We start from the raw sequence: 17,474 nt of genomic DNA on the forward strand, positions 1-17,474 counted from the left end.
TCTACTTTCCGCTTCATGTGGGAGCCTCTGTGGCTCAGCTGTGGGTCCGCTTCTCTTTTCTAGTTATCTGCACTCCCCGGGGAGACATAACCTGTTGTTTGTTGAGATTTTATTTATTGCAGAGAGAAAGAGTGAGCAGGGGGAGGAGCAGAGGGAGAGGGACAGGCAGACTCCCCGCTGAGCGGAAGCCGCACGCGGGGCTCCATCTCACCACCCTGAGATCATGACCTCAGCCAAAATCAAGAGTCGGAGGCTCAACTGACTGAGCCACCCCGGCGCCCTAATCGGTTGTTGTTAAAAGCCATCACATTTCTGGGCTGATGCCCCCGTGGACTGCCCAGCCCTCCTGCAGATTCCAGCAGATTCCAGGCTGGTGTCCCGCTACTTTGGGAGTCTAAGGGGCAGCTCCGGTTGGCTGTGGCCGACCCTGGGCTCCAGATCCCCCGCCCCCAAAGCCAAAGTCCTTCGGAAGTTGCGCGGGGGGGGGGGGGGGGGGGAGACAGAGATCCGCCCCACCCCATTACTCTCCTGTGCCCCCCTCGCTGACTCTGGGGTTGGGGCTGTGTTCTTCCCTAGGACTGCGGGCTGCAGCTGAGCGGGGAGGACGGACGCCGCTGCTACCCCCTGGAGGGCCACCTGCTGTGCCGCCGCTGCCACCTGCGGCGCCTCCGGCCCGGCCCCCTTCCCTCACCTGCCGTGCACGTCACGGAGCTCTGAGCGCCGACGGGGAGCCCCGCTGGGGCCGCGCGTGCGTGTGCGTGCGTGTGCGTGTGCGTGTGTGAGAGAGCGCGCCCGGGCGGGATGGGTGACCAGGTCAGTGTCGCAGCTCCGTGTCCCGGGGGCGCGGCTGCCCCGCTTCCCCCCCCACCCCCCACATGCCACCGAGCTGTCGTCCGAGGGGCCGGCCCCGGGGCGGAGCTGCTTCTATTTATTCACCGTCTGTGCCTCCTCCGGCCGCTTCCTTCCTTCCCGGCCCTGCCCGGCCCCCCCCTCCCCGCCCCACGCCGGCCTTCCGTTCCCGGGCCCCTGCGCCCCGCGGCCTCGGGCCGGCTCCCAGACCGCGTGCAGGGGCGCGGGGTGCAGGGCCGCCTTCTCCCTTCCTCCCACTGGCCCCCCGTTTCCCGGTTCAGAAGGGGCCCCGTCTCAGACCTCTCCTGGGGGGGCAGGGGTGGTCTGGCAGGCGGGGGTTGGCGGAGGGCACGCGTGTTTGCGTGTCTCATAAGAGCCTTTGGTGGGTGGGAAGGGTGTCCTGTGCGGGTGGGGTCACAGGAGGGAGTGAAGAATGACACCCTTAGGGAGCGGGGGCCTGCCAAGGAGCCCTGCCTTTGGCCACAGTGGGATTTGGTCACCGGGATTCTGATGGGTGTTTTCAGCCACCATCCCGCCTGGGTCTCCCCATCCCTGGCTCCTGGCTTGGGGACCACCCCTCCCTCCGGCCTTCTCCGCTCGCCATCCTTCAGCCTTGGGAAAAGAACCTTCTCACGCAAATTCCAGCCACAGGGCTCTCGGTCAAGAGGGACCACGAGGGGGCGCCCTGTCCGCGTGGCAGGGCGAACACCTGTTGCAGGAACGCTCTGTGTATCAGGCTCCACGACAAAAGCGTATGATTTGACTTAAATTAAGTTTGTCCTTTGAGAATATTTTCATTTTCTTTAAGAGAATATAGTTTTCTTCTAAAAACTTGGCCCACGGTTGTTATTTCTTAGACAAATTACACGAAACTCACAAATGTCCTATTGGGAGATCATATAGTTAGTTTTCAGGCAGTAAAAACGTTGTATTTTAACTATTTTTGTATAAATCCCTGTAAAATCTCAAAATATGTGTTTGCTTTTCGGACTTCGGAATAATGTGGGGTTTTGTGTCCGTGTCTGAAGAGCAGTGACCTAATGAAATGTGGTTTGGGGAAACGCAGATTAATTTTCTTTCCTGTTGTCCCACACCAGTGCACATCAGCACTGGGAAGCTGGGACATCTCAGCGATGGCTTATGTTGGATTTGTACCCGTGGGTGGCCCCTGCGGCAAGAGACCCCTAATCATGGTAACCCATCAGTGGGATATTTTGACTTAAGTCCACTTGTGCCTGAGTCACCAGTGAGCTGCTCCTGGCCACTGCTCTTGCCCTCCCCTGTTAGATGTGGTCTCTTTGCTTGTAGGATCACAGCCGGGGAAGCAAGGCTGTAGGAATCAGAACAGAACGTTGCCCCGGATTGCCTTTTGGGATTCATCGGAGAGGAAGTGGCAGCCATTGGGGGCCAGCTGGGCTGAGGCCTGGAGCTGCGGGGCTCCCCTGGTGGACTGAGGGGAGCAAGTACACGGGTAGTTTTGTGTTCACCAAGTATCTATTTAAACGCAGAGGTTGTCCTGGGATGGGGGAAGTGTGTGTTTTATTTCTTTCCTTTCTTTTTTTTTTTTTTAAAGATTTTATTTATTTGACAGAGAGAGACAGCAAGAGAGGGAACACAAGCAGGGGGAGTGGGAAAGGGAGAAGCAGGCTTCCTGCTGAGCAGAGAGCCCGATGCGGGGCTCGATCCCAGGATCCTGAGATCATGACCTGAGCTGAAGGCAGTCGCTTAACCAACTGAGCCACCCAGGCACCCCAAGTGTGTGTTTTCTGAGAAGGGGACTTCGATAAGATCAGGTGGCTTCTCGGAGGCAGTGATCGCAACGGGGCAAGAGAGAGTACATTTCAGGAATGGGAGGCTGTTTCTGGCTTTCTCTTACTCCTGAGCTGGGTGGTTTTGCTTTCTAGCCAGTTACTGCAAAGCTTTCTTCTGGATGTCCTCTCTTTTTGCTTCTGACGTCAAAGCTGCTTTGCCCTTGGTTTCTCCTTGCTGCAAACTCAGCCCTTTTCTTTTCTCTGCCTTTGTGTGTGCTGTGGAGGTGGCCCCTGACCTCCCGGCCGTGGAGGTCACCACCCACACCTGCTCCAGCCTGGTTACAGCACCTCCCTAATCCAGCGGGGGGGAGTCATCACGTTGTGGAGCCCACTCCGAGTTCCTGGGTGATGCTTTGTTGAAAGTCAGGGGCAAGGGAATGCGTGGCCCTGGGGGCAGTGGCCTCGTCTCGGGCCACACTTGGCTCTTTTTCTCTGGGCTCCAGGGCTCTGTGTTGCGTCAGTCAGGACTGGTGACCGCCACTGCCCCTCTTACCGCAGAGCCTTCGCACACGCTGTTGGCTCTGCCTGGATCCGCTTTCCTTCCTGGTTAAATCGTTGAGCTCTCAGCCACAGGAATACATCAGGCTTCCAGGTATCACACGGCACCGAAAACCCGGAATCTGGGGTCCCTGCTCTCCAAGCTCATTTTCCCAAAGCAGCATCTTCCAGTCCGTTTTCAGGAGTTATGCTGACCTGATGGTTGTTGAGGCTGAGGGAGCCATGTGAGAGCCAGACTCTGAGCCAGGTAGATTGCCCATGACCCTCCAGCCCTGGGTGCCAAAGCCACCTGCCCTCAGGATATCTCCCTGGATGTTGGCACCTGGTGGCACTAACTGCCTTTGATCACTGCTGTCCTTTGGTGTGTCATACTGATGTCTGTCTCCTCACTCGACGGTGTGCTCTCCGGGCCGGGGTCGGTCTGGGCCGTTCACTCTTGTCTCCACACTGCCCTGGCCTTTGGGGTCTCAACTCAGGACCCCACTACCGCATTGGTTTGCAAGTCTGAGTGCAGCCTTAGTTGCCTGATGGAGGAGCCAGACGTGGGATGTAAAGTCCCAAGAATAGGGGTTTACACAGACACACATCGGGTGTGTGCAGGTGTGTCCCAGGCGGTACGCTCCCAGGGGTGCCTGTGTGCTGGGGTGCCTGCCTAGACGCACAGGCCTTTGAGTGCGGGTCCCTGCTACGAGTGTGTGTGTGTGTGTGTGTGTGTGTGTGAGAGAGAGAGAGAGAATCCCTGAGATACTGAGAAAGATTGTGTGTGAGCGAGTGCATGTTTGAGAGAGAGCATGAGAGATTGATCAGGAGAGATGGTGAGAGAGAGAGAGACATTGTATGACAGATTGAGTGAGAGAATGGTGGGGAGCGAGATTGAGAAGGATATTGAGAGACAATGAGCAAGAGGGGGAGAGAGAAAGGGAGGGCGGTTGAATTAATGGAATGAGGCCAAGAGAACCTGGTGTCCTTTCCCCACCTGTTCCTACAAAGTGGGGTGCCCCCAGAGCCAGGTGATTTGGAGGGCTCTCAGCCTCAGAGACCCTGTGGAGGCCAGCCCACAAACAGAAAAGGCCCAAATCCTGTATTTGACTATAGGCTCCCGGGTGTGTGTGTGTGTGTGTGTGTGTGTGTGTGTCTGCGATGGTGGGCTCTTGGAGGGTTCTGGGAGTGGGTCGTGGGCTTGGGGTGCCTTCACGGTCCTGAGGGAGCAGGGGATGGTGTTGACCCCTCCTGGTCAGTGATTCCTGCTGCTCTCTGGCCAGGAAACAAAGATGAGAGCGTGCTGAGCTGTACATGAACTTGAGTGCCTTCTGTGGGCTTGCTCTGGTGGGGCTAGAAGGGGTGGGCAGTTGGGGCAGTGTTCATGGGACCTGGGAGGGGCAGGGCATGGAAACCCACAGAAGCAGAATTCTGGAGAGCAGCGTGGGCCAAGGAATGACGTGGGGTCAGTGGGCCAGTCTGTGGTGCTAATGGGGAGAAGCAGTGACGCATGAGGCTTTGCTCACCACCAGCTTCTCCCACCTCAACCCCCATCTCGCCTCTAGTTAGCAGATGCTCCCCGGGAGGGGTGAGGGCTGCGGCAGCGGTGGGGGTAGGAGGAGGCTCCGCCTGCAGGGGCTCCAGCAGGGCCGTGGGTTGGGGTCTGAGGGCAGGTCCGGGAGTTTGCTGGTGACCTTTCAGCCAGGGCCGCTCTGGAGGACCTGGCCCTGCATGGTGTGTGGGTGTCGGGGCTCTGCGCACCCTGAGTGGGCGTGGGGGGGGGTCCCTGGCTGGGGAGGGGTACACGCTCTGGCCGAGGTGGGGGGCTCGGAGACGGGAGGGGCCGCTGTGGCCCGGGTGGAGGTGGGGAAGCTGGTCCAGAGCCATCCGGGGAGGGATTCTGTGTGACAGTGTCTCCTGGGGTAGCAGGCCCATCCGGAGGCAGTGGGCACTCACCAGGTGCCTGGTTCCTGGAGACAGAGCCCAGGGAGGGTGTGGGGTCCCGGGGAACCTGGAGAACCCGAGGGACACAGCTGGAGCCGCAGGGTGCCTTCTCCCTTTCCATCTTTTTTCTCTGGCCCTGAGCACGCTGCTGGGCTGCCCTCCCAGAGCCTGGGGGTGGGGGTGTCACAGTTGACCTTTTCCTGTCCTGCAGAGGACATGGGGCCCCCCCGGGCCTCCCTGGGCTGGCGGGACTGTGGTCCTGAAACATCTGTACTTGGCAAGGAAGTGGCCAGCAGTGGTGCTGGTGTGACTGTGACATGCTCACCTGTCACTCCTGTTGTCCCACGCCAGCGCCCCTCCTCTCCACACCTGTGCAGGTGCGCCCGCGTGCCACACACACCTGCGCTGTCCACGGGGTATGTAACTGCCTCACAGACCACCTCCTGGGCCTGAAGCTGCTAGCACGCATCTGCCCAGGCACTGTGTGACGCAGCCGGCTCACTTCCCTGGGACAGTGCCTGGGCCATCCGTGTCCCTGTCCTCGGTCAGCCTTGCGGACCCTGAGGGTGGGGCTCAAGTCCAGGAGGGGCATTTCACCAGGCCCAGTGTTTACTCAGCCTCCTTCAATCCCAGATTGTTTGGGAAACACGCTCTTCCCCCTGAGCCAGCCGCGCTGGGAGGATTGCCAAAAGCCTCTTCCGCTGGGCCCTCTGCCTGGGGTCGATTTCAGCCACCCTCCGCTGTCCTTGCAGCCAGATGGGGGCTTTGAGTCTCCGCCTTCCCAGCTCGGCTCAGCTCTCTCCTGCCATGCCCACCATGTGGTTGACTGTGACCCTGCGGAGGGGGCCTTCCTCCGATGTGGGGAACAGGTCTCATGGGAAGTGGAGGGAGGCCCACTGGCCGAGAGGAGTGCCCGCAGGGAGCAGAGAAGGCTCTGTCTGCGAGGAGACAGACTGACCAGGCCGGTACCACGTGGACTGGGAGGCAGAGAGGGGGCCCACCCTGTCATGTATGGGGGTCAGGAGCCACTCATGTGGGTGAGGAGCCCCACGGTCCTAGGGGAAGACCACAGGAGCCCTGGGTGGGAGTGGTGCGGTCTCCCTCCTAGGAGTCAGGGGGGAAAGTTTGCATTTAGCTGTGAGGTGGGCCCACCTTCCCTCCTTCTTCTCGCTCTTCTTATTTATTTATTTACTTTTAAAGATTTTATTTTAAAGTAATCTCTACACCCAACGTGCGGCTTGAACTCACGACCCCGAGAGATCAAGAGTTGTATGCTCTCCTGACTGAGCCAGCCAGGCGTCCCTCTCTCGTCTTTAAAAAAAAAAAAGTAATTAAAAAAGACTGTTATATTTGGTCTGATTGGGGAAAAAAAGAATAACTCACTGGCTTTTGGACTGAGCACCTGGCTGGATATATTCCCCGTTCCCTGGAGGGGAAGATATGGTAGAACAGGTTCCATGTGGGAGTGTAAATGGAAAATTCTGCTTTGCCATATGGAGGCAAAGGACAGACACCACTGTGTCTGTCACGTGGAGCAGGCAATTGGATATTTAAGTTTGGAGCTCAGGGAGGAAGTCAGGGCTGGTTGATCGAAAGGTGTTCGAAATCATCGCTGAGATCACAGGGAAGGAGAGTGAGACAGAAAAGGGAAGGGGCCCCACATCTAACTCTTGGCAAGGGGGATGGAGCAGCAGTGGCTGGTGAGGTGGGCTGGCGGGGTAGGGAGGGTGGATTAAGGTGGCATCGGAGAAGCCTTGCAGAAAAAGGGCAGGGTCTGCAGCAGGGGCTTTGGAAAGATGGAGATCACCGTGACCTGAATAAAGCTGTTGCAGGGCCGTGATGGGGCACAAGTAGGTTGGAGCCCACTGAGCTGAGGGGATGGAAGGAAGAGGAAGCGTCAAGCGTAGCCAGCTCTTTCAGGTGTATTGGGAAGAGGTGCAGCAGGGGAAGGGGGCTTGGGGCAGGGAGAGTTCTTTTAGTATGCGGAGGCCTGTTTCAAGCTGCCTGCCCATGTCCCTAAGAGCATGTATCCCCCCCGCCATAGGCATCCCAGGGTTGTCTTGCCCACCAGACCCCACTCTCCGAAGCGACAGGGTCTGGGGCTGCAGCAGTCACAGCTGGGTCCAGCCCCTGGTCCAGCATCTGGCTCCAAGGATGCTGGTGGATGCTGGTGAAGGGAATGGGTCAGTACATATAAAGCACTGGGCACACTAACAGGTGCATAATAAATGCTCAGTAAAAGTGAGTTACTGTTGTCTGGCAGATGGGGAAGCAGCTGAAGACGGGGTGGTAGCAGTTCTAGAGGCCACGGTGCCGCCGGGGAAGCCTGGACCGGGGTGCTGGCTCCAGGTCCCAAAGGATGGAGGGGTTGGAGGTGCCCAGCAGCGCCAGGCAGGCCAGCTTCGGGAGTCAGGGCGGCAGCCAGCCCCGGAAACGGATCGCATCACCACCCAGGAGCTCCCAGCTCCAGGGGAAACCAGGAGAGACCCCGGAGGAAGGGGCTACCTAGGGAGAGGAGTCATTTATTGAACCTCACCAGGATAGTGTGTCTCGCAGATTCATCATCCCCCAGCCACCATGACGCATACGGAAGGTGCCAACAGCTTTGCGCTGACTGGGGAGGCATCCGGTGGTGGCGCCATGGAGAACCTGAGCCAGAGACCAGTCACCGGGGGCCCTTTTGACCTCCTGTTGGGCCAGAGAGATGTGATCATCCCCATGTGAGGAATGCACAGATTCTCTTTTCGACCAGCTCAATGTCCCTGAAGATGCGTGTCAGGACGGCAGACACCGTTGGAGATCTTCAAGCAAATGAACGAGAGTGACCGAATAGCTGCAGACAGAGCTAAAGGAGCCAGACTGGCAGAAAAGCTTGCGAGGGCCCAGGCTGCACCGAGAGACTGGATCCAGAGGCAGCTCGGTACCTGAGGGAACACGGCCCATATAAACGACGACAGCCGGAACTGGACAGTGAGCCGAGGAGGGTGGAAAACCGAGTGCACGAAGTCCGGGTGCAGCCGGGCCAGCTGCAGACGACCAGCCTCTTCAGTGCAGCCTTTCACATCTGGCACAGAGGACAGACAGTTCGGTACGATCGGGACCCTCAGACCGGGTCGCCTGCCCAGTGTCCCTGGGGGCACCGAATGAGGTCAACGCCGCTTGGGGCCGGAAGGCATTGCTGCTGTACTCCCTGGACGGGCAGATGGGTCTGAAGTTTCAGAGGCACCGACTTGCCCCCTGGGGAAAGCATTTCATTCTGGAGCCTCTGGCGGACAACACAAGTTGCTGCGATTGTCTTGTTCTGGAACTTCTGACCACGTGATGGTGGCTTTCTGGGGCGCTGTGCGGCAGATCGAAGAGGGAGGTGGAGAAAGGGAGAGACCCATTTTCGTCTTCCTCACAGGAGGCGAGATTGAAGACCCAGGAGGTCGTGTGGCTTCGGCGCCATGAAACCCCAGTCTAACCCCGATGGAACAGTGGCCCGAAGTTCTCCGGTTCACGCTGGCGGATTTTAAGTGGGGTCTGGCTCGGGCATAGTTTTGTAGCCAGACTTCCTTTTTCTCCTTCGATGCCCGCCCCAAAAGCTTTGTGTTCTGTTTGCAAAAATAAATGTTTTGAATCCCATTCAGATAATATCAAACAGCATATGTTTACAATACTAGAAAAGAAAAAAAAAGTCCACAAAGTCGCTCTATTTTAAAATATTGGAGGGTCGGTTCTGGAAGCACAACCTGCCGTGTACAGCCGTGTAGTAATGCCCAGGCTGCTCTGCTGGAGGCATGAAACGGTGTTCGTTACTATTTGAGACATTATGGGGAGGGTTAATTATTTGTAATGACAGGTTTGCAGCAGCCTGAGAAAAAAGCAAGTTACTGTTATCACTCAGGTGAACAAACGTAGGATAAAGCGTGTCTGGAGTTTGTACGTGGGTCCCTCTGTGGGGACAGTGTCTGTGTCCCTTCAGCAATGCTGTGTGTGACTTTGCACGCGTGGGCCCACCTTGTGTCCTAAAACCTGCCCCTGCACAGCTGGGACCACCTGCTGGGAAGAGGCCACACGACCCGGAGACCCGGAGACGGGGCATGATGCGTGAAGACCTCCAGGCCCCTGCTTTGGCGGTTCCAGGCAGACATTTGTCTGGCTCTGAGGTCACAGCAGTGTCCTTGACTCGGGTCAGCTCCCTCCTTAGAGGGGACCACCAAGCCAGCTGCAGACCTTCTGAGACCTCACTGCTAGGACCATGTCCATGTGGATGTCCCTGTGGCAGGTGGGTTTCCAGGGCCAGGGCCCTCTGAGCAGCCCTCTGTGCAAGTCCTCCCCTGGGTCTCATGGCCGTTCTGCAGCTCTCCCCTTCCTCCTGTGCTGCAGGCGCTCCTCTCACCCCTCGGCGCTGTGCTGAGCCCCCTTTGGTCCTGATCGTCTCCTTTCTCCATCCTACTCAGGGCTGGGGCAAGACCCTGCCATATGTCTTCATCAAGAGGAAATGTGGTCCCACGTTCTCAAACAGAAACTCGCTGGTCTGCATTTGTCCACGTCTCCTTGCCACTGTCACCGGGAGAGTGGCTCATAAGCATGTTCGAGATCCCCCCATGTTCAAGCATGTTTGACAGTCTCCCTAGTTCCGTGCTGCTCTCCAGGTTCAACTGGAGTCATGGTTTTCCTTTTCTTTTTTCATTTTATATTGAGACATATATCATGTATGCTGAGGCTAGAAAACATGTAAGTACAATTTAAAAGAACGTGCCAGGGGATCTACTTCCTAGCTTGAGAAATAGAATATATATTAGCTGAATCCCACATGGGCCCTGCTCCGGGCACATCCCCCTGTAGTTACCCCCTCAGGCATAACGAGCCTGCTGAGTGATGTGTTAATTACCCCTGTGCTTTTCTGTATTGTTTCGCCACCAGGTAGCCTTAAACAATTTATTGTTTAGTATTGAACGCTTTGGGACTGTCTTAGATTACTCGAATCACCCTGTGGGCTCTCTTCTGTGTTTACTTCTGCCCAGTCTTACATTTGAAAGATTCATGCATGTGTTTGTGTGTGGCTGGAGTCATTCATTCTGATTGCTGGGTAATCTCCCATTGATGAGCGCAGCACAAGTGATGTAACCATCATACTGTACATGGCTATTTGGGTCGTTTCTAGTTGATAGCTTCCGTAGAGAGCATATCTGTGTGCATTATTATAACTCTTATCTTGGTTCATCTATTTAAGAATTTCTCTAGGTTATATGCCAGTGAGTCATATGGTATGTGTAATATTTCGTGTTCCTAGATATTGTGAAATCATTTTCCAAAGTGGTTGTAACAATTTACATATAACCCAAATTCAAGACCATAGCACTTTTACTCACCTTCTTCCTTTTTGCCTCTACTGTGTTACGTCTAATCTATATTATATATGAATTCATCTATGTCACATTTTTAAGGATAAAATAAATCATGAGTTTTTACTAATACTTCCTTTTTTATTAAAGATTTTGTTTATTTGTCAGAGAGAGAGCAAGAGAGAGAGCACAAACAAGGGGAGCAGCAAGCAGAGGGAGAAGCAGGCTCCCCACTGAGCAGGGAGCCTGATGGGGGACACGATCCCAGGGCCCTGGGATCATGACCTGAGCCGAAGGCAGATGTTTAACCGACTGAGCCACCCAGGCACCCCTATACTGATACTTCCAACTCACATTCAGGGTTCCAGCATTTTGACCTTTTTTCTCTCTCCTATGTTGCACATTGAGTGTTCTGTAACATCTGTGTTTTCTTCTAGGAGTTTTATGGTTTCAGGTCTTACATTTAAGTCTTTAATCCATTTCGAGTTAATTTTTGTGAGTGATATAAGATAGGCCCCCAATTGCATTCCTTTGCATGTAAATATCCAGTTTCCCCGAGACTAGTTATTGAAGAGACTATCTTCTCCCTATTGAGTGTTCACGGCTCCTTTGTCAAGTATTAGTGGACTGTACATGCATGGGTTTATTTCTGGACCTTGGGTTCTGTTCCATTGATCTGTGTGTCTGTGTCTACACCAGTGCCATACTGTTTTGATCACTACAGCTTTGTAGTATAGTTTGAAATCAGGACGTGTGATGCCTCCAGCTTTCTTTCTCAGGATTGCTTTGGCTGCTCAGGTCTCTTGTGCTTCCATATGAATTTTAGGATTGCTTTTTTCTATTTTTGTGAAACATGCCATTGGAATTTTGATAGTGATTAGGATCTAATTACTTATTAATTACATTGAATTTGAAGATGTTTATTGCATTCTGTTTTTGGTGAAAAAAGTAACAAATTTATTTAGCGCAACTTTTGGAACTACACAAAGTGTAACGGGGTAAGAAGCATTTTTCTTTTCTTTTTCTTTTTTTTTAAAGATCTTATTTATTTTTGTGAGAGAGAGCGTGTGAGAGAGAGCATGTGAGAGAGAGCATGAGCTGGAGGAGAGGCAGATAGAGAGGGAGAGGCAGACTCCCCGCTGAGCACGGAGCCCGATGTGGGGCTCAATCCCAGGACTCTGGGATCATGACCCGAGTTGAAGGCAGACACTTAACCAACTGAGCCACCCAGCTGCCCTAAGAAACATTTTTCTAGTCCATTTCTGAGGACTAAGTCATGAACTGCTCCACTGCAATTAAATATTTTTTGCAGCAGTTGGGTGCCAAGTTTAACATTCATTTATTTTCTCCTTTCAGTACAGGCAGTAAAGCACCATTTTCTTTCAGTTTCTTAACAATATGCAGATGTTCAACAAGTTCCTCTTTCACAGCTGAGGGTATGTTGGCCAATTTGAGTGAGCTTTTAATTGTCGAAATTCTTCATCCTCCAATATATCAAATATCTCATATTCAACACCAGTACTATTTAGTATTTCCAGAATTTATTAGCTGCATCCACATTTTGCTTCCTGTTGCTTTTCATAAAGAGCATTACAGAAGCTCTATTTTCTCTAATTTGGGAGCTTTGGGGCAAATTGTATCTAGTTCTTCAGATGTTTCTAGCTTCTTAATTCAATCAAGTCCCCTATGAGCTCTCCAGAAACAGAGCTGGGGATAGGTGGGCCAATTGGAATACGTTTTGAGGCCCTGATGAACTTCTTCATCTGAGAGGATATCAAAACTGCTAAACCAAAAATTGTGTTTGTTAAGAATTTTTGCCATCTGCTTGCTGAAACTGAAGCATGGTTCCTAGAGTTCCTTTCATAAACAACATGCAAGGGGCAACAGGGGTGAATTTCTTCAAGCATAGGTTGAAATCTTTAGGATGCTCTTTACCAGTGGGTGGAAAGGAACCTCCTAGGGGGACCTGGGTGGCTCAGTCAGTTATGCATCTGCCTTCAGCTCGGGTCATGATCCCACATTGGGCTCCTTGCTCAGCGGGGAGTCTGATTCTCCCTTGGCCTGCCGCTCTCCCTGCTTGTGCTCTCACGCGCTCTCTGTCTCTGTCAGATAAATAAAATCTGTAAAAAAAATTTAAAAAAAAGAAAAAGGGAACCACCTAGATGCATGTCCCTGAACTTTTTTGGTCAACTCTGGGGTATGTGCATCATCTAATTGGTCAATTTTCGGAGAATTCTTGAAAAACAGAAAGTTGGGAACTAATTTCATTTTTTTAAGATATATCAGGAACAGCTTTAGCTTCCAGCTTTATAGATGACACTTGGGGATGTTCTTTGGCTAACTCTGCCATTACGATGTTCATCTGGGTATACCATGGAGCTCATGGTGCCTGAAAATAAAACACAGGAGGGACTTGGCTCTGAGGTGCAGCAGTTCCTCAAAATGCCAGGCTGAGCCAACCTCCACCATGACCTCTGTTGCCTCATCAGCCCTGAGACCATGCTGCGGCCACCAGACCGGGATTGAACGTATATAGACAGCTTTGGGTAGAATGGACATTTTAACGATATTCTTCTGAACCATGAACACGGGGTATCTTTCCATTTATTTGTGTTTTCTTCAATTTCATTTAGTTTTCAGTGTCTAGTCTTTCATTACTTTGGTAAATTTATTCCCACGTATCTTATTCCTTTTGATACAATTATAAATGGATTTAATTTCTCTTTCTGACAGTTTATTAGTGTATAGAAACAACAGATTTGGTACATTTCTTTTGTATCCTGCAACTTTACTGAATTTGTTGATCAGTTTTGTGTTTTGGAGGAGTGTATAGGGTTTTCTGTGTATAATATGTCATCTGCAAATAGTGACAGTTTTACTTCTTTCTTATTTGGATGCCTATGATTTCTTTTTCTTGCCTGATTGCTCTGGCTGGGACTTTAAATACTGTGTTGAATAAAAGTGACAAGAGTGGGCATCCTCGTCTTGTTCCTGATCTCAGAAGAAAAGCTTTTAGCTTTTCACCATTGAGTATGATGTTAGGGGTTTGTTTCTTTCATTTCTGATTTTGAGTCTTTCTCCTTTTTTCTTTTTTACTCTAGCTAAAGTTTTAAAATATGCCTTTATTTTTATACTGGGGGAGAGGGAGTAGAAAAGAAAACAGCCCCTATACTGGGCTCTACTCAGTGGCAACTTTTTGTTCCGTAGGGTTAAGAAAGGCTTTGAGGAAATAAAAGTTGTTTGGAAAAATCCAGGTGTAGGTGCTTTGGATGTTGTTATGGGGAGAAGAGATGAAGTGAAGTGTGAAGGCCCCTTACACCCTCCATCTTGTTTCAGATTATGTTATGGAACCCTGGAGTGGAGAAAGCGCCACTTTCATTCCTGCTTCTTAGGATGGTTGATGGCCACCTAGCGATAAAGAATGATAAGCAGGAAGAGCCACACTCCTGGCATGTTGACAAAGATGGCCAGCTGCCTTTCTGTGATCATCCTGATCAGCTGGGCTTGGCTTCAACCTGGTCTGTGCCCTAGTTCAACATAGGAGACTTGGTCCTGCTCTAACTAAAGGTTTGTCAGTTTTGTTTACTGTTTCAAAAATCCAGCTCTTAATTTCATTGATTTGTTTGTGGTTTCTATTTCATTTCTTTCTGCTCTGATCTTTATTTCCTTCCTTTTCCTGCTAACTTTGGATTTACTTCTTTTTCTAGTTCCTTTAGGTGTTAAGTTAGATTGTTTGAGATCTTTTTTTTAAGATTTTATTTATTTAGGGTGCCTGGATGGCTCAGTTGGTTAAGTGTCTGCCTTTGGCTCAGGTCATGATCCCAGGGTCCTGGGATTGAGTCCCGTGCTGGGCTCCCTGTCCTGCAGGGAGTCTGCTTCTCCCTCTGCCCCTCCTCCCAGTCATGCTCTCAATCTCTAGAGAGAGAGAGCAAGCGAGAGAGAGCATGAGCAGGAGTGGAGGGGCAGAGAGAGAGGGAGAAGCAGACTCCCTGCTTAGCAGGGACCCCCCGCAACTCGGGGCTCGATCCCAGAAATCCAGGATCATGACCTGAGCCAAAGGCAGATGCTTAACTAACTGAGTTATCCAGGAGCCCCAAGATCTTTCTTTTTCCTTAATGTAGGTGTTTATTGCTATAAACTTCACACTTAGAACTGCTTTTGCTGCATCCCACAAGTTTTGGTGTGTTGGGTTTCTGTTTGCATTTGTTTCAAGATATTTTTTTACTTCCGTTTTGATTTCGTCCTTGGCCCTTTGGTTGTTCAGAGGTGGTTGTGTAATTTACACGAATTTCCAACTTTCCTCCTGTTACCAATTTCTAGTTTCATTCAGTTGTGGTTAGAAAAGGTACTTGGTATGATTTCAGTTTTCTTAAATTCGCTAAGATTTGTTGTGTGACCCAATATATGGTCTATCCTGGAGAATGTTCTGTGTGTGCTTGGGAAGAATGTGTATTTGATAGTGATTTACGTTACAAAATGGCCACCACAATAAGTCTAGTTACTCTATCACCGTACAAAGTTGTTATTATATTATTGACTATATTCCCTATGCTGTACATTATATCTCCATGTTTTATTTATTTTATAACTGGAAGATTGTACCTCTTTTTTTTTTTTTTAAGATTTTATTTATTTATTTGACAGAGAGAGACACAGCGAGAGAGGGAACACAAGCAGGGGGAGTGGGAGAGGGAGAAGCAGGCTTCCCGCAGAGTGGGAAGCCCGATGCGGGGCTCGAACCCAAGACCCTGGGATCATGACCTGAGCCGAAGGCAGATGCTTAACAACTGAGCCACCCAGGCGCCCTGGAAGATTGTACCTCTTAACCCCCTTCACCTATTTCATCCATCCTCCCAACCCCCTTCCCTCTGGTAACCATCAGTTTCTTCTCTGCATCTGTAAGTCTGGTTCTGTTTCTGTTTTGTTTTTTAGATTCCATATATAAGTTAAATCATACAGTGTCTTTCTCTTTCTGACTTATTTTACTTAACATAATACCCTCTAGGTCTATCTGTGTTATCACAAGTGGCAAGATTTCATTTTTTTTATGGATGAGTAATATTATATTGTATATTCTATGTATACACACACACACACACACAAACACACCACATCTTTTTTTTTTTTTAAGATTTTTTATTTATTTTTTGACAGAGAGAGAGACAGCGAGAGAGGGAACACAAGCAGGGGGAGTGGAAGAGGGAGAAGCAGGCTTCCTGTGGAGCAGAGAGCCCGATGCGGGGCTCGATCCCAGGACTCTGGGATCATGACCTGAGCCGAAGGCAGACGCTTAACGACTGAGCCACCCAGGCGCCCCACACCACATCTTCTTTATCCATTCGTCTATTGATGGACATTTAAATTGGTACCGTAACTTGGCTATTATAAATAATGCTGCAATAAACATAGAGGTGCATATGTTTTTTTCGGATTAGTGTTTTTTGTTTTCTTTGGATAAATACCTACAAGAGGAATTGTTGGATTGTGTGGTAGTTCTGTTTTTAATTTCTGAGGAACCCATACTGTTTTCCATAGTGGCTGCATCAGTTTACATCCCACCAGCAGTGCACGAGGGCTCCCTTTTCTCCACATCCTCGCCAACAGTTGCTATTTCTTGTCTTTGTGATACTGGCTGTTCTGAGAAGTATGAGGTGATCTCTCATTGTGGTTTTGATTTGCATTTTCCTGGTGCTTAGTGATGTTGAGCATCTCTTCTTGTGCCTATTGGCCATCTTTATGTCTTCTTTGGAAATATGTGTGTTCAGGTCCTCTGACCATTTTTAGATATGGACCTTTTTTTTTTTTAAAGATTTTATTTATTCATTTGAGACACAGAGATACAGAGAGAGAGAGAGCATGAGCACTGGGAGAGGCAGAGGGAGAGGGAGAAGCAGACTCCCTGCTGAGTCAGGAGCCCGATGTGGGGCTCAATCCCAGGACCCTGGGATCATGACCTGAGCCGAAGGCAGACGCTTAACGACTGAGCCACCCAGGCGCCCCTTAGATATGGACTTTTTGATATTGAGTTGTATGAGTTTCTTTTTTCTTTTCTTTGTCAAGTTTTTATTTAAATTCCAGTTAGTTAACAGAGCATGTAATATTACTTTCAGGTGTAAATTTAATGATTCATCACTTACAATACTCAGTGCTTATCACAAGTGTCCTCCTTAATACCCATCACCCATTTAGCCCATCCCCCCACTCCCCTCCCCTCCAGCGACCCTGTTTGTTTTCTATAATTAAGAGTCTGTTTTCTCGTTTGCCTCTCTCTTTTATTTTTTCTCCCTATGGTCATATGTTTTGTTTCTTAAATTCCACATATGAGTGAAGTAATATGGTATTTGTCTTTGACTGACTTATTTTGCTCAGCATAATACTCTCTAGCTCCATCCATGTCATTGCAAATGGCAAGATTTCATTCTTTTTGATGACTAATATTCCATTGTATACACCACATCTTCTTTATCCATTCATCAGTTGATGGACATTTGGGCTCTTTCCATATTTGGCTACTCTGGACATTGCTGCTTTAAACATTGGGATGCATGTATCACTTTGAATCAGTATTTCTATATCCTTTGTGTAAATACCTAATAGTGCAATTGCTGGATTGTAGGGTATCTCTACTTTTAACTTTTAAGGAACCTTCGTACTGTTTTTCCAGAGTGGCTGCACCAGTTTGCATTCCCACCAACAGTGTAAGAGGGCTCCCCTTTCACTGCATCCTCGCCAACATCTATTTTTCCTGTGTTGTTAATATTAGCCATTCTGACAGGTGTGAGGTGATATCTCATTGTGGTTTTGATTTGTATTTCCCTGATGATCAATGATGTTGAGCATCTTTTCATGTCTGTTAGCCGTCTATACGTCTTCTTTAGAAAAATGTCTATTCATGTCTTTTGCCCATTTTTTAACTGGATTATTTATTTTTTGGGTGTTGAGTTTTATAAGTTTTTTTTCTTAAAGATTTTATTTATTTATTTGACAGAGAGAGAAACAGCGAGAGAGGGAACACAAGCAGGGGGAGCGGGAGAGGGAGAAACAGGCTCCCCACTGAGCAGGG

The 17,474-nt window shown here is 50.3% G+C and overlaps 1 protein-coding gene and 3 pseudogenes across 4 annotated transcripts in view; 2 read left to right on the forward strand and 2 right to left on the reverse strand.

The window, feature by feature from the left end:
* Window positions 1-17,474, forward strand: part of WTIP (WT1 interacting protein) — a 44,172-nt gene that overhangs the window by 19,606 nt on the left and 7,092 nt on the right. The window contains exons 8-9 of one of the 3 annotated variants that reach the window (XR_013444437.1): window positions 577-813; window positions 13,748-13,978. Coding sequence is in view for 1 of the 3 variants with exons in the window: in XM_078063771.1 (XP_077919897.1) it covers window positions 577-717 (141 nt within the window). In the remaining 2 variants the exon portion in view is untranslated. Of the gene's footprint in view, window positions 1-576; window positions 1,685-13,747; window positions 13,979-17,474 lie in introns of those variants that run through there. The other 2 variants (XR_013444438.1, XM_078063771.1) reach the window with 2 other exon arrangements.
* On the forward strand, window positions 787-8,705 carry LOC144380332 (beclin-1-like; annotated as a pseudogene). The gene is made up of 2 exons (XR_013444439.1): window positions 787-813; window positions 7,638-8,705. The product of XR_013444439.1 is annotated as a beclin-1-like (transcript).
* Window positions 11,469-13,128, reverse strand: LOC118545931 (glutaredoxin-3-like; annotated as a pseudogene).
* On the reverse strand, window positions 13,787-13,900 carry LOC118545930 (dolichyl-diphosphooligosaccharide--protein glycosyltransferase subunit 4-like; annotated as a pseudogene).

Source organism: Halichoerus grypus, chromosome 15 (assembly GCF_964656455.1).
Source record: "Halichoerus grypus chromosome 15, mHalGry1.hap1.1, whole genome shotgun sequence".
Lineage (NCBI taxonomy): Eukaryota > Metazoa > Chordata > Mammalia > Carnivora > Phocidae > Halichoerus > Halichoerus grypus.